The sequence below is a fragment of the Podarcis tiliguerta genome (assembly GCF_965153285.1).
Source record: "Podarcis tiliguerta genome assembly, chromosome: 1".
In the NCBI taxonomy this organism is placed as follows: domain Eukaryota; kingdom Metazoa; phylum Chordata; class Lepidosauria; order Squamata; family Lacertidae; genus Podarcis; species Podarcis tiliguerta.
The window spans coordinates 35,354,201-35,381,779 of record NC_139534.1 but is presented as its reverse complement, the minus strand read 5'-3'; the positions used below and the strand labels follow the sequence as shown (position 1 = coordinate 35,381,779).

The window sequence follows — 27,579 nt, the reverse complement described above, 5'->3', positions numbered from 1 at the left end:
GTTTCTGGGTTAGCGGAGTCTGTAACCTGAAGCGTATGTAACCTGAGGTACCACTGTATTTCTATTTACAGGTAAGCCCCACAGAATCCAAGTGTGTACAGTGGTACCTCAGGTTACATACGCTTCAGGTTACAGACACTTCAGGTTTCAGACTCCGCTAACTCAGAAATATTACCTTAAGAACTTTGCTTCAGGATGAGAACAGAAATTGTGCTCCGGCGGCACAGCGGCAGTGGGAGGCCCTATTAGCTAAAGTGGTGCTTCAGGTTAAGAACAGTTTCAGGTTAAGAACAGACCTCCAGAACAAATTAAGTTCTTAACCTGAGGTACCACTGTAATCTTAAAGTTCAGGAGAATTATGGAATCTAACATCACTGGTGCGATATCCCATCAACTCCTTAGTTTTCATCTGGTGGCTTCGAAACCACAAGTGGGACACACTCTGACCTATGCTGAGTCACAGCAGTGGCAGCACTTGCTCCCCCCACCCTACCTAAGGAAAGGCATGGGGAGGGTGACTAGGGGCAAAAGGATGATTTGCTTACATACATATATTTTTATAAGTATGAAAAAGAAAAGGGAATTTCAGCAGATAGATTCAGTTCCCTTCAATACCTGATGGCAAGCTAGTTTGATGTCTTATGGGGAGGTCCATAGCTGAATGGTTGAGCGTCTGCTTTGCACGCTGAAGTTTTCAAGTTCCGTGTCCTGCATTTTAAGAGACCCTTCCTGAACCTTGGAGAGCCTCTGTCAGTGGTGACAATATTGAGCTTGATGGACCAATGGCCTAGCACAGTGTCTTCCTATGTTCCAAAGCTGTACCAACATTCCATCTGCTGTGCAGCCATCTTGAGCTTGCCGAGCGTAAGGTCGGCAGTTCAAATCCACACAACGGAGTGACCTCCCATTGCTTTGTCCCAGCTCCTGCCAACCTAGCAGTTCGAAAGCATACCAGTGTAAGTAGATAAATAGGTACCATTGCGGTGGGAAGGTAAACGGCATTTCTGTGTGCTCCAGCACCAGAAGCTGTTTAGTCATGCTGGCCACATGACCTGGAAAACCTTTCTGCGGACAAACGCCAGCTCCCTCGGCCTGAAAGTGGAGATGAGCACAATACCCCATAGTCGAATTCGACTGGAGTTCTTTACCTTACCTGAACCACTTCTAGTGCTGTGCCAATAAAAGTAGTAGTGATATAGTTGAAAAATGGCTTCAGGACGGAGTTAATGGAGTATCCACTAGTGATGCTAAATCAGGACCAGTGTGAGATTAGCACTTGAAATATTTATGTGTTAAACATATGGAAAAACTCTCCTTATTTAGCTGGCCATCAGCATTGACCTTTCGCGTCCTATTTCTGCATCACTGCTTGCCAGGCATATGTTTCTCAAGTAGTAAATACAATTTTGGTGGTTTTAATTCTGGGCCTGCTCTTTATCCTTATCAAATTTCATCCCATTTATTCCTGGCTGTTGCTCTCCAATTTAGACATGCTTTTGTCCTTACCTTTGGTGAAAACAAAACGAAACTCTTCCAAATACAACAGTAACAGGAAAAGCCTTGGTACGTGCTGTGAAACTGTGCCGTGTGATTATTATTACAGAGGGGTTTTTTTGGTCTCAGTTTTCTGTAGTTCTGAGCGAAAAGTGAGATTCTGAGAAATGATATGGCAGCATGAATTTTGTGTTGTTCTGGGAACAGTTGCTTCCATTGCATTGCAGCATTCCACTCCATCACAGCAATTTTTTGTTCCTGCACCCCAAATCAAATTTGCACCAAGATTTCCATATCCAAAACAATGTCAGTTGTTGCCTAACAGGAGTGAGGTAGGGGATCAAGGATTACAGTGGGATTGCAGAGTGTGCTGTCAAGTTATTTACGGTTCAAGTCCATTGCATGGCATCTGACGGGGATCATACACAATGAAATAATAATAATAATAATTTTTATTTATCCCCCGCCCTCCCCAGCTAAGGTCAGGCTCAGAGCGGCTTACAAGCAATAATAAAAAGAAGTTGAATGATAACAACTTAAAAACAAAATGAAAATACAACATTAAAATATTGAAACATTAAAATATTAAAATATAGCCTCATCACAGGAGGAGAAGGAAAAGAAAAAAGAAAGAGAGGGAGGGAATCAAATTGGCTCCAAGCCAAAGGCCAGGCGGAACAACTCTGTCTTACAGGCCCTGTGGAAAGAAATCAGATCCTGCAGGGCCCTGGTCTCATGAGGCAGAGCATTCCACCAGGCCGGAGCCAGAGCTGAAAAGGCCCTGGCTCTGGTTGAAGCCAATCTAACTTCCTTAGGGCCCGGGACTACTAGGGTGTTGCTATTGATGGACCTTGAGGTTGGATTAACTTGGATTACTTCTCATTGCCACATATTTTCCCATTGTAAGCATGTTGCACAGCAAAGCTGCTGGAGGCCTGATTCAGACATGCAAATACTATTGTGACTTGGTGTGTGTGTGTGTGTGTTGGGGGAGGGTTGAGATTGAAAATTTGACCTGCCTGGAGGTTGCCCCACTTGACAAAGGGTGTGTGAGATGTTGCTTGCTGAGGTATCTTTGATAGCTTTCACCACCCCATCCCCAAAATGATATTTAGAAAGGATTGTGGAAGCGGCTCCATTTTAAGGGATTGCTATGCTAGTGTTGCAGATGGCGCCCTCACTGGACTAAGGTGAAAGCCGAAAGGAAATGCAAAACTACTTGTATGCAGGATCACTAGCCATTTGAACTTACATCTTGTAGGAGAAGGTGGCTTAGAAGTATCAAGCAATGTATACAAATACAATGGAGCATAAAATTCCATAAAACAATGCAAATTTAAATGTTGGGATCTGGACGGCATCATGTTGACTCCTCTTGTGCTAAGTCAGGCTTCCTCAACCTCGGCCCTCCAGATGTTTTGAGACTACAATTCCCATCATCCCTGATCACTGGTCCTGCTACCTAGGGATCGTGTGAGTTGTAGGCCAAAAACCTCTGGAGGTCCGAGTCTGAGGAAGCCTGTACTAAGTCATGATTTAGCAACACATGGAAGGAAAAGTCTGGGCAACAGGGCTTGTCCTCCTTTTGGCACTGCTGCATGGTGGAATTTGAAAACCCTTTGGTTTCTTTTAGAACTCATCTTGTTGCAATGTCTGAACCCGGACAAATTGCTATTAGTTTTCACAATGGTTTACGAAAATAAGCCAACTTTAAACTATGGTTAATGGAGCAAGCTTCCTTTCATAAATAATAGTTAAGATTGACCACTGTTTAGGGTTCAGATGTAATGCTATAAACTGTGGTTAAATGGAAACGGAAGCTTCCCATTACAAGAGCATGGGAGCCTGAGGCTCATCATAATGGCTTAGGGTTACATGCTTATTTATTTGTTTGTTCATCTGGCTTATGAATCACTTCCCACAATGTATTTCAAAGTGATTTATAATATAAAAACATTTCTATAAAAACAGTTGAAATACAATGGTTGCATTCATATTTTGTTTAGATTCAATACAATGGTGTTGCATCATGTTAGAATTCTGTATGCAAAGCCTTAGCTTCTGTTTTTACAAATGAATTTAAGTTTCTGGAGCCAACTATGTGTTGCAAACAAATGAATGTAACTGAGTCCAAGCAGAAGAAAATAAAATAACAAGAGGACATTTGAGTGGAGAAGCAGTGGATGATGTGAAGGGACCACTTAAATCAGGAATGAAGAATATCTGCACACCACATGTTCTTAGACATCTCCAACTCCCATCAACCCCAGCTAGCAAGGTCAGAGATGATAGGAACCTCAAACCTTTCCTCTACCTTTTCCCACTCAAAGTTTCCTTCTTTCCCCTCTTCCCCAGTGCCGTTTGAAATGCATGTTCATAAACAAGAAAGTTGCTACTTCTGGATAGTTTTCCTCTGTCTTCTGCATTCTGCTGCTTTGATAACAATCATAGACCACAGAAATGTTTATGAAATCACCTTACACATGTGAAAAATAAGCCACATAGGAATGATAATGTCAGAATATGGCATTATTTATGGATTAATGTTTTTAGGCAATTGTGTTGTTTAGTTCAAATCCCTATTTCTGCACCTTGATAAATTATCTTAATTTTATTCTGAGGGTGCCGTGTGAAAGCCATATGAATTCCTGCCTGTATCAAGTACTACAGTGCCACTAGGAAGAAAAACGTTTCTTACTCTTCAAGATGAACATCTTAGGTGATTAATTATTAGATTGGATGAACTAAATTATTACTTGAAAGCCTAAAACAGGTATTTTTAGGAAGGCTGTGGTAATCGTTGAAGGGAAAGAAGTTGATCATATACACACAACCTTTTCACACAAAATTCTGTGAAATCCTTAATGCATTTTGTAGAAGGTGGCTATGCATTCAAGAGTTTAAATCATAAGAGACTTACAGAACAATCCTGCATTATTATGACACTTAGGGGTAATAAGCGAAAGAGAGAATTCTGCTTGAATGTCTTTGTAATGTGACTAGAGGATTATTTGGATGGGCCAGTGATACGATTAAAAATAAGACTAATTCAAGTTGGGTATACTTCTGATGATTAACCATGGTCTTCTATACTAGAACAGTGTAGGAGCCTGGTGTCACATTTGGAAATCTAAAATTCTGGATGTCACAAAAGACCCATTTCGCAAAAGAAAAACTGGTGCTGCTCAGAACCCTCCCACCCTGCAAAACAACCCAAGGGGTGAAGCAACCACAACTCCCAAAACAGAAAAGTAGGTAGCACTCCCTGTAATGAATCTTCAAACCAAACAAAAAAATATTTTTCAAAATATTTGAAGGTGCTGGTGCCCAGGAGGCTGTTTGAAGATGCTGTGCCCTGGAACGTTCCCATTTCTGCAAATGGGTTGTGGACCAGACTCTTAGCAAAGGACCATCTGAGGGTAACAAATCAAAGGCTGGTTCTGGGAATGGGTCTGACGGGGTGCCACGAGACACTCTGCAAGTCCTGTCCAGCATTCAAGAGGGATTAAAAGTTTCATTACAGTTGATGTTGTTACTGCAGCACATGAAGGAAGTCTCTTCTGCAGTTTATTATCCCCAGCCTTCTATTGTTTCCTGAGCTGGTGATAGCAAAGACAACATGTCGCCATCTTAATCAGATCTGACAAATGGACAATTATGTTGCTGCTTGGCGAATTTGCTGGGTGACTTCAGTAGCTCCATTTTCGGAGCAAAAGGCCAAGGGAGGGGGAACAGGCCTGCCTAATGTTGGGGGAGATGTGTTGCTGCAAGCTGGGTGAGGATGAGGCAATTTCAAGTTGGCCGGGATTTCATGCCAGAGTGTTAGGAACAGTTTGCATGCAGGCTGAAGGAACTAAGCATTGTGCGGCATTTTTTGTTTTCCTTTAAAAACCTACTGTTGCTGTACTGATAATTACCCCTATAGCTCCCTTTCTTGATTATGGATTGATTGCTTTTTGAAACAGTTATAAACCCCTTGATATTTTACAACTCTCTAAGCAGTGTACAGTGTAAAACAAAAATAATTTTTAAAAATGGCACGAAGCAAGGAAAACGTAATATAGAAGTATATAAAAAACAAATAAAACAGGTTTGGGGGGATTCAAACACATAAAACAGGCCCAATCTTATGAGTCAGGGAAAGTCTATAACTGAAAATATTTGTTTTGGAGATACCATTATTTGGCACACTTTAGTGTGGCCCAGTTCTCTGCGTAAATTATACAATAATTTGGGTGGCGTGGACTAATTTGTTAGATATTTGAACATAAGCACTTTGCCTCTCTGTATAGAGGGCTTGATGACCTTCCTTTCCTCTCCAGCTACAAAGTCACCATTAGCGATGCTGAACATCAGGAATAGCTAACCTGTGGCCCTCCAGATGTTATTGAACTCCCAGCTCTCATCAGTCCTAGCATGTAGGGATAATGGTTGCAATGAGAGTTGTAGGGCAACCATATTTGGAAGGCCAGAGGTTTCCTGCTCCTGCTGTACATAACAATAGGTAATATAGTGTAGGATCTGGGTTACTTTGGTGGGTGAGTTCATATATTACAAGGGAAAGCAGGATCTCTGGATCTCCACCATGGGTTGACCATGCGATCTTTGGAAGGATAGTTTGATATCTCTGGTCACAGTCAGTAATACACTTTCATTTCAATGTGCCTGAAATCCTTCAAGACTAGGTTGGTGTGTTTTTTTAAGCAACATGGACTCTTCCTAGAGGCTTATAATATTTTCAAGGACAATACGTAGTAGGGAAGAAGAAAAGGATGAATCAATCAGGAAAAGTGATAATTAAAAATGTGTATTGGGGAGGTGCTTGATTGAAATGATAGAGGAAGAAAGGGTTTGATGTTGGGTGGTAGGAAACAGCAAGAGAAGGAGGGAATTGATTGGTACCAATAGAGGGAGAAGACAAGGTGGATATACAGTAGCCATGTTCCAAAGGTAAGTGATGCTGAGGAGAAAAAAGTCAGTGAAGAAGAGAGTGAACTGAGAAATGAGTAGAAAATAATGGGTCAATAAGCAGCATTTTAGATGATGGTAGAGGCTTCAGAGGAAAAAGAGCAGTGCTTGTGGAGAGAGTAGTGATTCTAGCTGTATCGATCAATTGAAAAGGAGAGGACTTGTCAAGAATATGGATATACGGCAGAGGAAAACAAGGGATGTTCAGAAATTCAAACTCCAGCAGTCTCATTTGATTGAAAAGAGTGAAAAACAGGTTTGAGAGGATCAAGAAGTTGTCAGCAAAGGAAATGAGACACAGAGAGAATACTACAGGGTGACAGATGACAATCGGAACGCAAGCTTTTAAAAACAGAATAGGTGTAACATAAGGGAAGGGGACGCAGTAAGTGAGAGTGAATCCAGGGGACAGTAGATTTACAAAGATCTGTGCATTTGAAAGGAGTTGGAGCCCCAAACCCCTGTCAGGCACCAGGTTGAGAATGCCCTAGGGCAATGCCCCTTTGGTGGAAATTTCAAGGTTGATTGCGAGAAGCATTATATTAGGGGATTGGACAGATAGAAGAATTTAAACACTCAGAATTCTGGAAAATCCACCTCTTTCCTCTGACAGTTGGCTAGGTTGGGCTCCCTTTGAAACACAGTCTCAGATTTTAAATTTCTTTTTAACGATTGATTTGAAGTTGGTCTAGGATCATTAAGGATGTGGTAGGCTTTCCACATACTGTACTATTTTTTGGTGCTCTATCTTCTTGGTTAAAAAATGTTTCAGCCAGCACTGTTGCTCAAAAACTGGTTATAATTTTTGTTTGTTTTTCTTAGTTTTCTGTTTTTGTTGTGTTGGCACTGCATAAGAGGACATGCTTTCCCCCACAATGTTTTAAGTCAACAAAATATCTGAATCACATGCAGTGAATAACTGGCATCTACTAACCCCTTGGTTTCTCCCCCCCCCCTTCCAGTTCTTGCTTTGTTTACTTCATAAAAGGAACCCTCTTGCAAATATGAATTGCAAATAGATAACCCTCCATAGTTAAGTATGTAAATGTGCTTTCACTATGAAAGCAGCTGTGACTAAGACCCAGATGACTTGTCTGCTTGGCCCGGGGAGCTGGTGGTAATATGCATGCAGTATGTTAGAACAGCTCTGCCCGAGGGCAATTTTAGTGTATTCACAGCTCCCTACTCTATCCCTCGAGAGTTTGTAGCTTGCTCTTTTGATCTGCCTTTTATCTCTCCAGTTTATGCCTCGTGCACTTTCAAGCTTCTTAGGGCACAGCTGTAAAGAGGGACTTGGTGGCCATGTTTCCAGTCATAGTCATTTTACTGGTTTATTCTGGGCTGGAGAAACCATGATGACATACGCACTCACAGAGCAGCAGATTGCATTGGATTGGGCATCCTTCCTTGAACCTGGACTAATTGCATTAGCATTAACTCTTGTGATAACAGCTGTGGTGACTCTTGCACTGCACCCTGTAATTTCTTGCCTAATACAATTGTTCATTTGCACTGTGGTCATTTGTTTGCCACCCAGAGAACTATTGTTACAGCAGGCAGCTTACAGAATGAGTGGAGGAATAAATAAAGAACACATCCCCTGTATTTCCTATTATGTAACATACAAGATACTGTACAAATGGCTGGGTTGTTTTTTTGGCAATGACAGGACAAAATTCCCAAGTCTGGAACTGTGCATCGGCCTTTGCAGTATGTTACTGGGATAAATAAATCATCTTCTATATTTTCTGGTGTTGGTTTATTTTGATCTGGGATGGCAAATTTGGTGTCTGCCGGACAGTGTTGGGATTCTAGTTCCCTTCAGCCCCAGCCAGCCTGACCAGTCATCAGTAAATGGAGTCTCCACATCTGTAGGGCCACAGTTTTCCTAACTCTGTAATACTAGAACCTCACTGGAACTCAACCTCCGGGTATAGGGCGGTATATAAATTCAACAAATAATAACAAAAACTTGGAGAACCACCAGCAACCATTTCTAGCATTCAGGCCTGCCACAAGGATACCAACACATCCTTCCATTATGTTTATGCAGGGCCATTCCCTGTGTGTGCCCCCTTTTGTACTTTGTTCTAACATCTGAGGCCCTATTACATGAAGTCGTGTGAAGATTGGCAGGTATCGAAAAGGAGCAGGGCCTTTTTTTTCATGTTCTTCAGATGCCGAGTTAAAACATGGCTCTTCAGTGAAGTCTTTGGGCCTGGCTGATAACCTCATTTATTTGCTTTTCCTTGGAATTGAGTTCTATCCTGAATTTTGGATCTTTGAGAAGCTTTTGATGTAATGTTTCAACCCTTTTAAGAGAAGGGAGATGGCTTTAGTTCTGCTAGCACTTCTTTCAATGCCCTGTTCTCCATTGGACTGATGTCTGAAAACAGGAGCCAGCTGCATGTCTGCCCTAAAGGCTGGCACCAGTTCTGTCGCAACATTTCTTACTAGCATTATGGATTGGAAGGATGAGGCTTTTAGAAGAATATAAGGAGGCCATTCACTTTCTGTTGAGGAGCAGGGAGAAGAATGTGATCGCTGCCAGGTAGGTAGGAGGGTGCTGGAGATCTGCTTGCCAACCCTCCAGAACAGCCAAGCTCTCCTGGCAGAGAGAGAGAGAGAGAGAGATAGAGAGAACTGATCAGGCTTCTGTATTTGTTGATAAAGCTCTCATATTAGCCATATTCACTTTTTCCCTCAGACCTGTATGGGTGAGGAGTAGGGCTATTGGAGAAGTCCAAGGAAAATGGGAGCAAGCAGAAGTGGCCAATGTTGGCTTATTCATCATGTGTCCAGAATGGAAGCCAACTCAGTGAATATGATTGGTATTTGCTGTCGTTGCTTTCAGTCCACAAACGATACATAATTGATTGCATTCCCCCACTTCCTTTGCACTGCATTTGCATTATAATGAATGGAGTGGAATAAAGTAATGTCAATGAAACAGTGCTATGTGCAGTGAATATGAGCGGAAGGGGGAACAGTGCCTTCTTGCATACATAGTGAGAAACGTGTGGGGTTGTCCACTACCCTTTCCTCCCTTGATGCACATGTGAGTGGGAAGCCTCTCCCATCAGAGTGGCTTTGCCCATGGCTTCATCAGGTGCAGTTCCATTCATCCCTCCAGAATAGGGTGGGATGTGTTATTTGAATGGGATTTGGAGGTGTAAACATAACTATGGCCATTTTACCCCATGTAATCTACTCCATGTTCTATTCAATGCAAGAGACAAGGAGTGCTGCAAAGTACTTAAAGAACTTTGGACTCAAGCTCCTGACACAGATTGGCATGAAAAGACACAGTGCCTCTGGGCAAGTTAAGGTAGTGAGTGGCTGGGGTGTCAATGGCACTCTGTGTTACAACACATCCTGCAAGCATATATTTTTTTTAAAGCTTTGAGAAAAGGAGGGGGCAAGAGATTTGGGAGCAATCCTAGAAGGTCTGGGGTTCCAGGTTCCTTGGTTGCCCCCTACTGAAACCCTTGGAAGATATGATAGATGTAGAATAGAATTAAATTCTTTATATGGCTCCAGAAAAGAACGTCGAAGAGAGCAGCTGTAGTATTAGAGCAAGGATAAAAGTATTATAATGAATAGGTTGCTTTAAAAATTGTGTATGTGGGAGGGGAGAATATATATATTCTGCTCTCTCTCTTTAAATAATAATAATATAATAATCGTTCCCTATCTCTCATAGCTTTCATGTTCAACTTGGTAGGGGTGATTTTAGAAGGCCACTCTGTGTGTCTTCTTAGGAGTGCAAATGGGGATGGAAAGACTTTGGTAAAATTGCCTGCTTCAGATAGTCTAAACAATTGCTGCTCTATATTTTCTTCCCATTATGTCTGTTGGCACCATTTGTTGGATAAGCTAGATCTTCTTCTTTTGTTTACAAAAAAGTTGTCCAACAAGTGTGTATAGCTAGATGCCATCATTTGTGTGGCACCTCTTCAAGCAACTTACTCTCCTTTAATTACTGCTCCAGTAATTACTTTGTTGTCTCAAGGGGAAAGGATGGATCTGTTTATCTCAGTCTGAAAGACTGGCTACGCTGCAGAATTTGCCAGGTGAATTGGCTTATGGACTTGAACATAACTGCTTAGAAAGAGCATGCTGGTAGTTTTGACGAGAGGGCCTGAAGGGCCGCAGATCTCAGTGTAAAAAAAAATGTATTACATTACAGCACATTACATGACAACACATCAAGTATCTTGGTGTGCTGATCCTTACAGTTTCATAAGGCACACATCTTACTGGGGCTGAGACCACATTCTGTGAACAATGGTTTTCTTGGTTTCATTGGCAACTGCCCAAGAATCTCATGATAGGATCTCACGGTAACAATCTCTCCTGATTAAAAATAAATTGTAGCTGGCATATTAAAGGGGATAGCCCTCGGTGGACTGTAGGGCCTTGTATAATAAATAAGTGGCCGTGTGGAATTTTACCAAGTGTTCTAAACTTACACCTTTGTGCCACTTTTCCGGTACCAAAGACTTTTGGCGTCAGTTCAGTTCCAAGCCCTGACTCAGGTTGGTGCTTCAAGCATTATGGTACATAGTTGTTGTTTTTTATAATTGCATGAAGAGAACAGAGATAGTTGTACTGATCTTATTCTAATGAAATAAAAATGTACCTATTTGATTGAAGTCCAAATAACCTCTGAAATGTACCTTCTGCAAAGGAATCTTTTATATGCAAGATTTCCTTTAGTTGGGTGTAGATGGGTGCATGCGTTGGCTGTACATATGGTAAAATAAACCTGCACATTCATAAAATATGAGGGCCTATGCATGATGATGTGCACAGGGGAAACAACTTTCATGGTAACTTGAATCAGACCACTGGTTCCATTACTTCCTGTACTGTTTCTGGCCTTTCTGAGTAAGCAGATGAGGACTGAAAGCCTCTTCTAGCTTTGCTACCCAAGATTTGTTAACTGGAGACGCAAGAGATAAGATCTGGGAAAGCATGTGCTGCCTCTTTACCTTTTTTTGAAAGTAAGAGGTTGGGCCATAATTATCGGTATGTTTTGGCAATCCAGTTTTGGAGTGTAAGGTATGGCAGAGATCCCAAATTCTTTGCGTTCTGACATGATTAGTACTCATTGCTTGGGAATAGCACTGGATGTAGGGTGGCATGGGCACCCCCCCCCCAACCAAGTTGCGGGGGTACAAAAGAAATCCATTTTGGGGTGCCAAATTTGGAGCTCGGACCGGGTGCCATATTATGAAAGATGATCAGAGTCTGCCGCAGCTGGGAATAGTTTAATTGAGTTTACTGACTGACCAATGTTGTGTGCTTTCTTTTTTTCTGTCCCTCCAGGTGCACATCTCTTCCAGATACAAGGAGAACGAACTCCCAAGAAATCCGCATGTTTGAGGCTCCCCCTCTGCAATGGCATCTTGGCCTGTGCTGGCCTGGGTCCTGCTCATCCGTTTCATTGCTGATTACCTGAATGGAATTCAAGCCCGGGAGTTTACAGTGAAAGATATTGTCTACCTTCATCCTTCAAGTAAGTCTCAAGGAGCAGCTTATTATATTAAGACAGGGGTCAGCAAACTTTTTCAGCAGAGGGCCTGTCCACTGTCCCTCAGATCTTGTGGGGGTCCGGAGTATATTTTGAAGGGAAAAAATGAACAAATTCCTATGCCCCACAAATAACCCAGAGATGCATTTAAAATAAAAGGGCACATTCTACTCATGTAAAAACACGCTGATTCCCGGACTGTCCGTGGGCTGGATTTAGAAGGCGATTGGGCCGGATCCGGCCCCCGGGCCTTAGTTTGCCTACCCATGTATTAAGATGTCATCTCAAGGAATATGAAAAAGAGGAGAGGAAGCTAACATTTCAAAGAGCACAAGCTCTTTACAAACAGCATTTTTTCATTTTTGGATGTCAACACTAAAGAGAAAAAAGCCATAAACATCCCCCCAACAGAGAAGTACAGGATCTTAAAATAATGACAGCCATTGATTAAGTCATTTCAGTTATTGAACAAAAGTGTTGCTCCACAGATCCCCGTGTGGTGCTGCATCTCCTCAGTCTCAGCCTTCCCATTTCTCTCCACTGTAAACAGTAAAAGAAAACAGAACTGTAAAAAAAGCTAAAGCCAAAAATGCTTCCAGAAATGCCATACAGTATTTACTATATCTGCTGGCACTGAAGTGGCTCATAGGAACAGATAAAATGCTTAATGTCTCTGTTTTGCCCTCCATCCAATGAAACAGACCCTATGAATCCAAAACAGCTCCCGAGAACAAGGTTGCTTCTAATGCAAATAGCAGCAATTGCATAGATCTTGTAAATAATGAGGGGAAAGTGTTTTCTGGAATGGTAAAGCATATCTAACAATCTCCCACTTTCCCCCTCCCCTTAATGGCCTGGTTCAGCAAGCTCCAGTCTCCTCCTTGGGCATGGCCACCCACAAGCCAAAGTTTGGAAATACCTGCTTCTTGATTTAAAACTGCAGTTTACTGGGAACTCTGATTAGTCTAAACAAGCCAGAATCATAAACCATGGTAGGAATTCAATGTTGTGCATTTCTGCTTGTCAGGTGTGTTTCTTTCTTTCTTTCTTGGCCTGCGGGGTGGGAGGGGGGGCACAAAACCTGGGGGAATAAATGGCAAACCTTATTCATATTTTTAATCCAGAGTGAGCATGCAAGTTGTCCCAGAATCATTGAAAAGGAGCTTCTGCATGCAGGCGGGACAGAAAAAGCAAATGGCCTTGTACACATTGCGTATGTTGCATGCAATCTTACTGTCATCTGTGGTGTCTTTCCACCCTCCTTGCCTTCTCCACCCTCCTTTCCACCCTCCTTGCCTTCTCTGGTTGTGTTGCTTCTTCCTGATTTTATCCTGAGCTCTCCCAGTTGGCACGAGCAAACCTTTCCCAAACATTCCTTAGTTGGCAGCCTAGCCACATCTTATTTAGGTAATATCTCTGTTCCAGTTTGTATTAAATTGCATTTATAGCACCTTATTGTTTGTGTTGTTCATTCTGCATTCTGTTGTATGCCACTTTTTTTTTTTTTTGCAGGTAGGCCAACAAGCCAACAAGCACACACATTTTAAGGCTGGCTTACATTTTCACAGGTGGTTTTAAAAATGATGCTTGCACAACTATAAGCAACCTTTCTCGTGTATTTCCACCCTTTTTTTTACTTGCAGCTTCAATTTTGTTTTTAAACAAAGGCACAAAGGTGGGATGGGGAGTTGATTTCTGCTATTTTCTTTCAGCTTGGCATCACTAGGTGCTTTCCTGTTGACCAAGAGAGTGAATTGCAATATACAGTTACAGGCAAATTCTGGGCACTGGGCAGTTGCTTTTGATTTCCTTTAGAATAGTCCTCTTAGGGCACTGGGGCCTTTTGCTCTGAACCACAGTCTATCAGGCTTATTAACTTCTTAGATCCTGAGCCAAACAAATCTCGCTCACAGCTGTGGCTACTGCTTTTTGAAGCTTCCTTTCAGTACAAGGAGGGGGGAAAGCAGAAGCAAAGAAATTACCAGGCACCTCCTGGAGGTTTTTTCTTGCAGCCCTTCTTAGCTTTTCATGTATGTGTCTCTTGCCTACAGACTGGAGGTATAACATCAAGGAGTCACAATGCTGAGCAATATCTTCCCTCTGAACACAGGAGAGGAGCAATGCTGCCCTTCTGCTTGAGCCCTGATCTCTTAACATACTTAATTCAAGTATTATAGGAAGAGTTGAAGACTGTGGAATCTGGGATATTGGTCCAGGTCCCATGAACAGGGTTTCTGCATTCCAGGGGTTGGTAGGTGCTTTAAAAGACCCAGGCCCATAGCACAAATATACATAAAAACTGCATGCACTCATTTGTTATATAGGTGCAAAAGGAGTCTGGTGTTTAGAAGGAAAGCCACCCTGTTTAAGCAAAGTTTTCATAAAAATTCTGTCTCTCTGTGTGTTTTTAAGATGATAAGGGCAGAAGATTCAGAGGCCGATGCACAAAACCTGGACCTTGGGTCCCTTTGGACTGCCCTATAACATTGTCCCCCTATGTATCCACGAAGGATGCACGGTCCTCTCTGGTTATCCTTGCTATAGTCCAAAGCAGCTAGCTTTGTTGCAATCCCTGTGACCAAGGCCTGGCTAGCATGTACATCCTACAATTAACATGTGACATCTTGGAAAACAGGAGCTTGTTTGGCCTTCATGGGCACTTGAGAAATCCAGATCTGAATGAGCTCCCATTACATGAATAGTATACTGCTTGTAAAATACTTACAACAACCTTGCAAAGTGTGGCGGTATTTTCCCCATATTGTGAAAGTTCAGTCACAATAGATTATCTGTGCCTGCATGCACATCACATTATTCAAAGCCAGTTTTTAAAAAGGGTGTTTGTTTGTTTTTACTATGCTGGCACTAAAATTCTGAGCCTTAGCACCAGATGTATGGGTGCTGGAGAATGTAGGCGTCAAGGAATTTTTTCTAGGCTTTGTGTAACATAGAAAGACTTCGTTCCTTTCTTTCGTAAGGTACTGGTTCATTCCCAGAACACAGAACGGAACTGTAGGAGTGTTTGCGTTCCAAGGCCCAAGGCACATTTTGTAAGCCAGCAATGGTAGTATGATATATGGAGTTGATATAGGCTGCTTGCCAATGTTACAATCACTGTAACAGGTTTTCATTTTTCCCAGGAGGAAGAAAGCAATCACTTTTGTGATGGCTTCTAGAGAACACAGTAGCAAAAGTCTATATGTTTTCATTTAGGCTTTTCTGAGGTTTGGGTTTGGGGAGACATAATCTGCCAGTGGCTGTGTAGTGAACAGTGTTCCTGAAAAGCAGAGATTAACTGTGATGCTTTATGTTGCTCAAATTGTTTGAGAAGCAAATTTTGCATTTTTCTACCTCTTTCTTGAAAGCAAACCTAGCTCCCACATCTGCACGGCAATTTCATCCCTGTAGCCTATTCCCCAAATCTCTGTTGGCTATGACAAATGTGAGACTATGACATTTATCTCCCCCATCCCTTTTGAATGCTATTTATTTCTCTGGCTAAATTAATGTAGAGGGGTCACTGTAGATGCATCATTAGGGTTTAGTTGCAAATGTATATTATCTTTTATATCTGTTTTAAGTTGTCTATTGATTTTCCTCAAAGAATTCTGGCACTCAGAGAACTGAATGCCGGACTAGATTAGTTGTTGACTGGTCCATCAGGGTACTTCTTAACGGGAGATGGTGAAGGTGTTGATAGTTTTCTGCTAGAGCTCCGTAGCATACACTCTCCCCCAACCCCACCTGAGCTGCAGTTTCCGCGATTCCCAGAGTCAGGAAATTACTATTGAACCAGTTTAAGGCTACAGTTCTGTATACATTTACTTGGGAAGTCAGCCTCCTTGAATTCAGTGGCACTTCACGGTAGACATGTCTAGGCTTGTGCTGCGGGTTTGTAGTGCAGATATGCAGAGAGAATAAAATGTCACTTTCTGAATACAGGGGCTGATTAGAGTCAGGAACAATATCTACTGATCCTGCAGTAGGCACTTGCTGTTGGTTCATCTCTCACTTTTCAGCTGCCCCCCTGCTCTGTTGCCTAATCCGGTGGCTCTTCAAGTTTGCTGCATTGAGGAGGGGTATTTGGATTGCTGCTCCCCCCTCCCTTTCAGTAGACCTTTCTTAACATTATGTCCATCATGTCGGTGGCTGCTTGAAAGGCTTCTGAATCCAAAAGGTTAGATTGACGCATGCCTTGAGTGGAATTCCACCCATGGAACTGCCTTGCTGGAGAAAGAAGCAGGGCAATTGCCTCCTGCAGAATGACATCTAACCAGCCTTCAATCAGCTGTTCCACTTAATATAGCTTATTTGGGGCAAGGAAGGTCTGCAGGAAAATCAGGCACACAGCTGGGGATCTATTTAATGTTTCTCCTGGAGTTGCTCATGTAGTTGTATAGCCAAGCTGCTTTTCTCTTGCTTTGCAGTAGGAGGTTCTGGTTTGAAGATTTTGAAGAGTGCTATAAAATACCACAAATGAGTGGTGAAGCATTTTGGGGTACACACAATTGTTTTTCTCCTGTTCAGTTTCTCTCTTTTCCCTCTTCTTGTTGGGCACTTTTCGAACAGGTGCTGTTGCTGTGCTTCTGTTCAATACAAATTCTACCTTGATTTGGATAGTGCTTGAAATGGCAGATCTGGCTCCATACCCTGAAAGATCAGCCCTTTCAGTTACTCTACAAACTGGTTCTCGGAGGCACAATCCCCAGAGCAGGAATAGCAGCACAGTGCAGCTTCTATGTGTTGATCTGCAGCTTCCATCATGCCCATGGCCCTTGCTGTCTGGGGCAGACAAGAAGGCACCATGTTATTTTTCTAGAAAAAGAGGTGCCAAAACTCACCATGAACACCTTCCTCGGTCTTTTCTGATGGCAATGGTGCCCACCTGAGAGGTGCCAGAACTGAGTTCCAGCTGAAAATAAGCCCTGGCTACCCCTGCCGTATATTATTTTTCTTCAGCCAAGAAAATACTGTTCTTGTTTTGGCTTGACATTCTTTTTCATCTGAAGGTTTTTCTAAAGTTAACAGCAAGGAAGAAACATGGAACTCCGGATCACATCACCGATAATGTTCAACTTTTGTGTAAATCTTGTACAAACATTTAGCACCGTTTGTTTCTATTCTCACCCACCCTTTAAACAATGTTCCAAATGGATTGATGATGTTAATGTAGCTGTGGCATTTTTTGTTTTTGTTTCTCAGCTACTCCGTATCCTGGGGGATTCAAGTGTTTCACCTGTGAGGAAGCAGTCGACAACTATGACTGCAACCAGTGGGCTCCAGATATCTATTGCCCAAGAGGTAAATGAGCTGTGTATTTGCAGTGAAGGTGTTTTCAGAATGTGCGTCCATCTTAGATGTGGTTGAAACTTGCTACACAGATTCTTCTAGCAGATATAGGCCTTCCTGCCACCTCTAAGGAATTGTACTGAGGACAGATTATTACCCACCTGTGAATCACTCTGCATCATGATTTCAGGTGAGCTGGTTTTGCCTGCAGCAGGCATAGGCATCGCGCACAAGCCTGACCATCAGTTCATTGTTGTGTCTTTGAGAACACTATGCAAGGCTTCACAGATCAGCTGATTCTCAGACACAGCCAATCAGCTGATCAACAGATGCCACTTGGCTCAGCCACATCCTTACCTGTCCCATGCCTGACATTCTTTATGAAATGAGGTGTGGGGCAGCAGGCATGGCCTGATTAGGCCCACAGTCCAAAGGTTCCTACCCCTGCTGTGCTAGATTTAGCTGAGGGGGTGCAAAGTAGGGAAGACCTATCATTGAGAAGGTTCATTTGGGGGCACCCAATTTTGGGCTTGCTGAAGGTGCTGTACTACCACAGACTACCTGACCCCTGCACTATGGAGAAGGAAGCAGCTTTTAAATACCGTATTTTTCGCACCATAGGACGCACCGGACAATAGGACGCACCTTGTTTTAGAGGTGGGAGAACAAGGAAAAAAAATTCTCCCCCTCTCTGTCCAGCGCCCCTTCAGCGAAGCGGCAGGAGGCGCTGCGCAGAGAGAGGGAGAATTTTCCTCCTCTTGTTTTCCCGCTCTAAAACAAGGTGCCGTTTAAGGTGCGTTCAGGCGGCTACCTTGGAAGCCTGGAGAGCGAGAGGGGTCAATGCACACCGACCCCTCTTGCTCTCCAGGCTTCAGGTTCCTTTCAACCTGCTCTTTGGGGCTGGCGGGGGGAAGCCCACCACCAGCCCCAGAGAGGCGCAGCGGAGAGGCTGCTGCCATAGTCGCACGTCACCTCTCCAGCCGGGAGAGGGTCGTGGGGGGATTCTTTAGCCCCGTGCACGCTCTCCCGGCTGGAGAGGTGACGTACAGCTATAGAGGTTCCTGCCATAGCTGCACGTCACCTCTCCAGCCGGGAGAGGGTCGCGGGGGGCTGCTTTAGCCCCGTGCACGCTCTCCCGGCTGGAGAGGTGACGTGCGGCTATAGAGGTTCCTGCCATAGCTGCGCATCACCTCTCCAGCCGGGAGAGGGTCGCGGGGCTATGGCGTCTTCGCTCCATAGGACGCACACACATTTCCCCCTAATTTTTGAAGGGGGAAAAGTGCGTCCTATAGAGCGAAAAATACGGTAACTCCTGTTTTTATAATCTGGGCCTCTTGTGTCTCAGTTTTACTTTAATTTCCAATAGTTTTTATTATGTTATATTGCATGCTATGTTGGCTTGCTTTTGCTTTGAGAGCTGTCCAAAGAACTCCTGTTATGACATACATAAACAAACAAACCCAAAACAAACAAACCCAATTTCATATTTAATTTGTATACTGTACCCTAGATGATTTACAGCTGAAATGTACAACAAATGTCACATTGCAATCCTATATCATTTCAAAGTACAGTGGAACCTCAGTTTTCAAGCGTCTCAGAAGCCAAATGATTTGGAACCAGAACACCAAAAACCTGGAAGTAATTGATTCCATTTTCGAACACGCCTCAGAAGTCGAACGGCTTCCGCTGCATTTTTTTACATTTTTCCAATGGATTTTGCAGACTGCCCATTGATCCTCAGTTTTCGAATGTTTCAGAAGTCGAACGATCTTCTGGAACAGATTATGTTCGAAAACAGAGGTTCCAGTCTATAACAATTCAGGAATACATTTCACATACAGTACTCCAAGACAATATTACCCAAATACCAGCAAACAAGAAAGCAAAATAATCTCACTGATTACACATTACAAACAATTTGCAAATAGCCATTCTAGAAGTCCCTTTCACTGCTTCCTGTAGGATTCCTCTCATCATCCCCTGTGTATTCTTACCCCCATCTCTTTCAACTTGAGTCCACTCTCAAACACCCTATGCATCCACTGTTCTTCTGCCTTTCCTCTCATCCATTCAGACCCTTCACCCCAAAACCTTTCTTCACTTTCAAGCAACTCCCTCCCACATTCACATCCACCAGCCTATCTTTTATAAACAAATATGAGGCAAGCTTTCTCCTCAGTCTTATTTCAGACTTCAGTGCTTTGGAAGTTGGCCAGCAACATCTGCAGTCCCTTCTAGATCGGTGTAGAACTTCCACATGGTCTGGCCTTACCATTTAATCTTCTGGGTTAGATTTGATGACCACACACGGTGTTGTCGTTCTGCTCCCACGAGACTATAGGGAAGAAGCAATTTAATTCAAGTGAATATAGACGTTAGGGTTACCTCATCAAATACGAAGCTGGTAGACACAGAACAATTAAAACAGCCCAAAGATATGCCTGTTCTGATATTTTATTCTAGTCCTGCTCAGAGTGTGGCAACTAGTTGGAAGGAAGCCAATGCTGTGGAAATTTAGTTTGAAGGGAGGAAGGGAAGTCAGACACCATGTTTTGCTCCCGCTATGGGAGAAGGCTGCTGGGGGAATACTATGCTCTGCCAAGTTGCTTGAAAATGATACTGCCCATGAGGAATGAAACTGGATTTTCCAAGCACCCAGCACACTTTTCTGAGAAGAGCAAGATGGCAAAGCGGGTTGAAGTGGGTAAATGTAGTTTATGGGGAGTTGAAGGACTGGTGTCCTCTTTCTCAAGCTCTTCTAAAATGAATACCCTGCGGATACACAAGAGCAGGCCTTTTCTGTGGTGGCTCTCCATTTGTGGAATGTTCTCACCAGGAAGACTTGCCTGGTATCTAGGTGCCGTTCAAAAGCATTCCTTTGCCCCCAGGAATTTGGCTTATTAAACAATCCATGGCCATTTAAACTGGCGGGTGGGGGATTATTTGGGGGGACGTGTTGTATGTTATATATTTTTGTGTTTTTATATCGTAAACTGCCCTGTGATCCTCAGATGAAGGGTGGTATAGAAATTTAATTTATTACTGTTACTATTATTATTAATACCTTCCAGCCAATTTACATGAACTTTCTATTTGGGGGCAGAATAACAATTTGTGGGAGCAGCCACACTGCCAAAAGCTGTATTACAAGGAGCTGCTCAATAAAACATAACAAAGCGAGTGGCAGCATATTCCCCAACTTCAAAGAGACATGATTTGGGGTATTAAAGGAGAGTGGCTAATTAGGCTGCACAACAGCTTACATTTTTGGACTCATGTTTCCATTACTCCCGTGAATTCATTAGTGTAGCTCGTAAGCTACCTGCTTTTGATGATTTAGCTGAGATGCACTTGCCATAGTTAGGCTTCTATTAAAGCTCTTTTGTGTTATCTACTTTGAAAGATAGCGGGAGCTTTTTACATCTCCTCTCAGTGGGATTGCTGTACATCTGCAAAATATGGGATTTGGAGGCTGGAATCGACTGGGTGGAAAATCTAATCCATCTTTTAACTTTGCCGCAAAGGCTCCACAAGCTGCTTAGACTCACAGCTTTTGGATAACCTTTTTATTCTCATAGTCTTATGACTACATTAGCTGAACTATCAAAATACACGGCAAATGATGTACACGCTAGCTAGATATTAGTCCTAGCCAGAATCAGGTTCACTTACTTCTTAGAGAATGTGAAATCCCCAAAGACATTGAGAGAGATTACAGAATAATGGGATGCTGTTAATGAGTAAAATGGCTTCAGGATAGCAAGCTTTGAGGCATTGGACTTCACAGTCTAGAGGCTTTTGTTTTTAAAAGAAAGGTTCGGTTTGTGAAAATGTGTAAAGGAGATGTGCAAAATAGATGAAGGCAGAAGTTCTCTTGGAAGCTTACCAAGATTTACATTTTGCACTCCATTTCTAGTGTTATGAAAGAGGGGGGGAAACCTTTTTATTTCCACTTTCTCCATGCCACGTATAATTTTATAAACTTCTACCATGTAACCTCTCGCTTGCCTTTTCTCCAAACAAAAAAGCCCTGTGAAACCTCTTACAAACAGGAAAAATACAAAAACATTTTTTCCCCTTGTCCTGGCAGCTACACGATATTGCTATACTCAACACACGCTGGAAGCCAATGGAAAGAGTGTATCTGTTACCAAGCGCTGTGTTCCTCTGGAGGATTGCCTGTCTACAGGATGCATAGATCTCCAGCATAAGGGTTTGAAGGTAAGAAGTGAAATGGACAATCCTTGGTCCACGCTCACTCCAACACAGAGCAGATCTTTTTCACACCACGTGTGTGTATCTACCCAACAAAATGGGGACATGGCCATTTTAGTTAGGATGATTTATTTTTGTGGCTTTGTTTTGTATTCAGATAGGCACCAATTATTAAGCATTGCATAAAAGGGGGAACTGAGGTGAGGATTGTTGGCATCCCAAAATTAAGTAAGCATATTTGCTATTAAAACTAGGTGGTTGTAAGTAAGCATTTATCAAGTGGAAGTTTGGGGAAATAAAAACCCCTTGACCCATAGGCTAATCCTGCATACAGTGCTTTTTTTTCTAAAAACAAATACCGTATTTTTCACCCCATAGGACGCACCAAGTTTTTTGGGGGGGAAATAAAGAAAAAAAATTTATTTCCCCCCCAGGCGCTTGTGGGGCCGGCAGTGGGGAGAAGCGCTCTTCTCCCCGCCGCCCGCCTGCAGACCAGGTCCGGGGACAACGGGATGACGCGCTGCGCCTCCCCGCTGTCCCCGGAGCTTACGGGGCAGGCGGTGGGGAGAAGCGCTCTTCTCCCCACCGCCCACCTGCAGACCAGGTCCGGGGACAGTGGGAAGACGCGCTGCGCCTCCCCGCTGTCCCCGGAGCTTACGGGGCAGGCGGTGGGGAGAAGCGCTCTTTTCCCCGCCGCCCGCCTGCAGACCAGGTCCGGGGACAACGGGAAGACGCGCTGCGCCTCCCCGCTGTCCCCGGAGCTTGCGGGGCAGGCGGTGGGGAGAAGCGCTCTTCTCCCCACCGCCCACCTGCAGACCAGGTCCGGGGACAGTGGGAAGACGCGCTGCGCCTCCCCTCTGTCCCCGGAGCTTGCGGGGCAGGCAGCGGGGAGAAGCGCTCTTCTTCCCACTGCCCGCCTGCAGACCAGGTCCGGGGACAGTGGGAAGACGCGCTGCGCCTCCCCGCTGTCCCCGGAGCTTGCGGGGCAGGCAGCGGGGAGAAGCGCTCTTTTCCCCGCCGCCCGCCTGCAGACCAGGTCCGGGGACAACGGGAAGACGCGCTGCGCCTCCCCGCTGTCCCCGGAGCTTGCGGGGCAGGCAGCGGGGAGAAGCGCTCTTTTCCCCGCCGTCAGCCTCCAAACCACATCGGGAGACAGTGGGATGGCAGTGTTCCGCCTCCCCGCTGTCCCCCGATCTTGTGGGGCTGGCGCTGCTGCTCTCCTGAAGCCTGGAGAGCGAGAGGGGTAAGTGCGCACCGACCCCTCTCGCTCTCCAGGCTTCAGCGAAAGCCTGCATTCGCCCCATAGGATGCACACACATTTCCCCTTCGTTTTTGGAGGGGAAAAATTGCGTCCTATAGGGCAAAAAATACGGTATATGTTTAGGGGTACTCTCATTTTCCTACTTATGTTGAAATACTGCCTCTCAATGAGGCCAAACTTAGATTCACAAAATGTTTAGGGGTATGCATACCCCTGCATCCCACCCCCCAAAAGCACTGCCTACATAGGTTTCTCAACTATGGTATGGATGCTACCGAGATGGTTTTATACATTTGATGGTAAGTTAAGTTTTGGAAGTGGTTACCTGTAATCATGTGAATAAAACTGGTTCATTTTTAAAACACAGAAATATTGTACGTACCAATCATATCTTCCATGGGGTTCTTGGGTGATTTCTCCAAAGTTCACAACAGCTGGCCTTTTTTTTTTCTTTTGAAATTTGGAAATGATCTGGAAACAGATGAGGTTGTTTTCGTTATTAATTTCTTGAGACTGCAGTGGTACCTCTGGTTGCAAACGCCTTTGGTTGCACATACTGTGGATTACGAGCTCCGGTAACCTGGAAGAAGCCGCTCCCAGTTGCGAACTTTGCCCTGGGATGCAAGTGGAAATTGCGTGCCAGAGAGGCACGCGCAGCGGGAGGCATGCTTTTGCTAATGGCGCCTCAGGTTATGAGCGGTTTCCGGTTACGAATGGACCTCTGGAAAAGATTCTGTTCGTAACCAGAGGTACCACTGTATACAGAAATTTTGTATTATGTGAGTTTTGGTTAGCCTTACTTTTCACACCACAATACAACTCAGCTCCAAAAAACTATTTTAGGCATGGTAGCATCTTCTAGAGGGGTAGCACTTTCCACTTCAGGTCGCAAGTGGGGATTGCATTCAGCTGAATTTTCTCCCACCCTGAAAGGGCTTGGGTACATCCAGTGGGATTTTTAAAAACTTGGCTGTTTTTTCTTTAAAAACAAAACTTCAAGCCATAAATCCAAACGACATACTAAAGTCCTTCCTAGTTCCAAAAGTGGTTTGCCATGAGACAAAGAGGCCCTTTGCTGTGGATGGATAAAAATGGAACAACAGGCAGATAAAATATTAAAAAATTGTCCAGTAGCACCTTAGAAACCAGCTAAGTTTGTTCTTGGTATAAGTTTTTGTGTGCATACCAAGAACAAACTTAGCTGGTCTCTAAGGTGCTACTGGACAATTGTTTATTTTTTAAATCTATTTTGACTGCGTCAGACCAACACGGCTACCTACCTGAATCTGGAAACAGGCAAATAAATTAGCCCTTTCCTGCAACTTCTGTAATCTAAATTTCCATTATCATTTAAAAACCAACCAACCAACCAACCCAAAACCTGGAACTTGGAGTGTAACATGTAGTTATCTCAATCTGATGAAGGTCTTTTCACATATGGAACAGTTCTCTTGACCAATACTTTTTTCCCTTTTTCTAGGTCTGCACTTCGTGTTGTGAGGGAAACATCTGTAACTTGCCGTTACCCAGAAATTCAAGCGATGCCATATTTGCAACAACAACTCCCATAAATCACACACAGAGACATTTGCAAAGTGTACCAGTCATAATGGCATGTCTCTTGCTAGTTTTTGCTACGTAGACATCCCAGGATAAAGTGCCACTTACATATTGAGAAAAGCATTCAAGGATGAAAGTATTTATGAATACATATGACTTTAATTTAATATATGTTTTTAAACCCTTCTTTCTTAGTGACATTTCTAAAGTCAGCTGTCGTGAATTCCTTTTAGCCTTGGCTGATTAAAAAGCCTTTGTTTTAATCTGTGTCTTTGGTTTAAAAAAGAAGACAGAATTTTGTTGTAACTCTAACAATTTGAAGGAAACCTTTTGTAATCAGAAGATTTTGGTCACTGCAAATACTTGATCGAAAAGGTATATTTCTTCCTAAGTAGTAGCTTTCAACTTCTGAAGGGAATATATCTAGAGTTTTGTACATAACAGTAAAGAAATTAAACCAGGGCTCCCCAGTGAAGCCACTCCACTATGCAAAAAAAGGCTTTTGATTAATCAGCTGACAGCACTAAAGAAATATTAGTTGATTGATCATTCTAGTTTTAATAAACTGCATACGTTATTGCATATGAATGAAAAGATCCTCTTGAAGGAAAAGTATTCTTGATTCACGCATTTATGGAAAACAGTTACCAGCTTAGAGGCATTTCCTTATGTGTGATGAAGGAAGTCCATGGCTCTTCCAAGATGGTTCCTGCACCCAGTGGCGTAGCGTGGGGGGTGCAAGGGGGGCCGGCCGCACCGGGCGCAACATCTGGGGGGGGGGCGCTCGCACTCGCAGCTCTCTGCCCCTACCTGGCTCACTCACTCACTCTCACTGCAGTGCTGGCTGTGGAAATCCGATCCGAGCTGCCGGGTCGCCGCCCACTGTGGAGGGGAGGGTGCCAGGCGTGCGGTGCGGAGAGAGAGTGAGGGACTATCTGGGGGAGGGCAGTGCAGCGGGGGGGCCCCCCCGCAAATTACTTGCCTTGCCCCGGGTTAGGGGGCGCAAATTACTTGCCTTGCCCCGGGTGCTGACAATCCACGCTACGCCACTGCCTGCACCTTCTGCTTTTTGAAGGGTCAGTGTTTTCTTTTTTACAAAATAAGTAGCATTTTCTTTCACACATCTGTTACCCAGTTAATTTGGGTCATTGTTTTAATACAGGCCCTGTTTTTAGGCATGTCCAATAATAATAATTTATTAATACCCTATCTGGCTGGGTTTCCCCAGCCACTATGGCGAATCCTAACAGAATATTAAAACCACAATAAAACATCAAACATTAAAAACTTCCCTAAACAAGGCTGCCTTCAGATATCTTCTAAAAGTCAGTTGTTCATTTCCTTGACATCTGATGGGAGGGCATTCCACAGGGCGAGCGCCACTACCAAGAAGGCCCTCTGTCTGGTTCCCTGTAACTTCGCTTCTCGCAGTAAAGGAACTGCCAGAAGGCCCCAGCGCTGGACCTCAGTGTCCAGGCAGAACGATGGGGGGTAGAGATGCTCCTTCAGGTATACTGGGCTGACACCATTTAGGGAAGCACACACATGCACAGTCCCAAACCTGGAAACGTCACAAAGACATCACTAAAAGGGCAGAACAGTGTGTCTGCAGGCTTTTTCCATGGGTTCCCAATTTCATGTGAATTCACGCAATGACCTGGAATGCCACCCCTGTGCAAATGGGGAACTGCCTGTATTTCAAAAGGCTTTTAATTTAACCAATTCATAGTGTAAGACTGCTGTCCTGTATACACTTCCCCAAGGGTGAAGACCATTGGACTCAATGGGACTTTCTGAGTAGAGTCCTGCACACTCTGTGCGCACCTCTCTGATCCAGTGGAACATTCCACTGAGTAAACTTTTCCAGGAGGGCACTGCACATGTTGCAAACCCAGTTTTGATGTGCTTTACAGATACATCCCCATTTCCTTTGTGGATCCGTCCCTGTGATCGATGCTGGTTGTGTGCATTGGAGCCCCTTAAAAGCTGCACATTGGGCATTGTTAGGCTGCTGTCATGGGTCAGTAGGACACACCTACAAAATGTCTAATGAGAATCCGAGTTTGGATCGGAACTTCTTGACAGAGGAACGTTGTGGACAAATTCCTTTTCACTAAGGAAATGCTTCCACTGAAATGCGTTTACTAATCCAGACAATACTTTTGGCACATCAGAGGGTTTATTTTACATACTAGATCACAGTATTTATTTTTTTATGACATGATCAGGATTGGTGACACGTTATACAGTGTCCTATTGTTAAGCAGCTATGGGCAGTGCATGGGCTGTTAGTATGTCATGGCAAACCATTGTTGATTGCTTACTGTGAATGTGCAGAATGTGTAGCTCCCACTTCTTTCTTGTTCACTAGTAAGTGGAGGCAATGAGATGCGGTCCTCTGGTGTAACATCAAATCCTAACTGGAGCAAAACACCAGCTAACCTTTGTTCATATGTTGGGGATCATCACGGTTTGTTGCTCCCACTTGAGAAGTGGGTATCATGGTGTGTTCCCACAAAACAACCATGGCTTGCTATGATATGTGTTTTCAGCCTGTATGTGACAATGACAATTTTTTTAGACTTGTGCTGTGGGGGGTGGGGAAGTAAAGCTGAAGCTAATTCAAATATGTGTCACTGCCTTATGACAGTATAAAGGATCAGTGGGATTTTATATACAATGAACAGCCGTGTAATCATGAGTTATAGTGATTTTTATGAGTTGTCTTTGGCTTTTTATTATGTTTGGCTAATGCTGATCCACGGGGACCTGGCACTTTTCCAAGTTACAACGCATATTCTTGCTGTAAACCAAGGGGAGCGGGGAGGGGAAAATGGGAATAGGGAACTGTGATCAAATGTATTCCAATAAGAAACCTTTTCTAAATCCTAAGTGCTTCATAAAAACTTCTGTCCAAAGCAAACAAACCAGCATCTACCAGCCTCATATTCTGTGCTGTGTTTGTAGACACACACCCAAATCCTAAAATATTTGTAATTCAGCTACTTTATGAAAACATGAACTCTCGTATTCGTTGCAGGACTTTGTGTGTGGGATGTATGTGTATAAATAAATGTAAACCTGCTGCTTCTATTATAAGAACAGGCCATACTATCCATTTATGCATCAAGGCGCACACAGGAGTCTGAACTGGAGGCAACTACCTGGAAGTAATTTTCACTGTTTTTTTCCCCAGCAGTCCTGGTTCAAAGTCCCATGTACACTGCATTTCATGGCTAGGGGGATCAGTTGG

General features: G+C 43.6%; 1 protein-coding gene across 1 annotated transcript in view; it reads left to right on the top strand.

Annotated features, from left to right (window-relative positions):
* Positions 1-24,968, top strand: part of LYPD6 (LY6/PLAUR domain containing 6) — a 54,569-nt gene extending 29,601 nt beyond the window's left edge. Inside the window, exons 2-5 of the mRNA XM_083414309.1 lie at positions 11,794-11,983; positions 17,201-17,299; positions 21,381-21,511; positions 24,247-24,968. Coding sequence (XP_083270435.1) covers positions 11,866-11,983; positions 17,201-17,299; positions 21,381-21,511; positions 24,247-24,408 — 510 coding nt within the window. The 5' untranslated portion in view covers positions 11,794-11,865 and the 3' untranslated portion in view covers positions 24,409-24,968. The remainder of the gene's footprint in view (positions 1-11,793; positions 11,984-17,200; positions 17,300-21,380; positions 21,512-24,246) is intronic.
* The last annotated feature ends 2,611 nt before the right edge of the window (positions 24,969-27,579 follow it).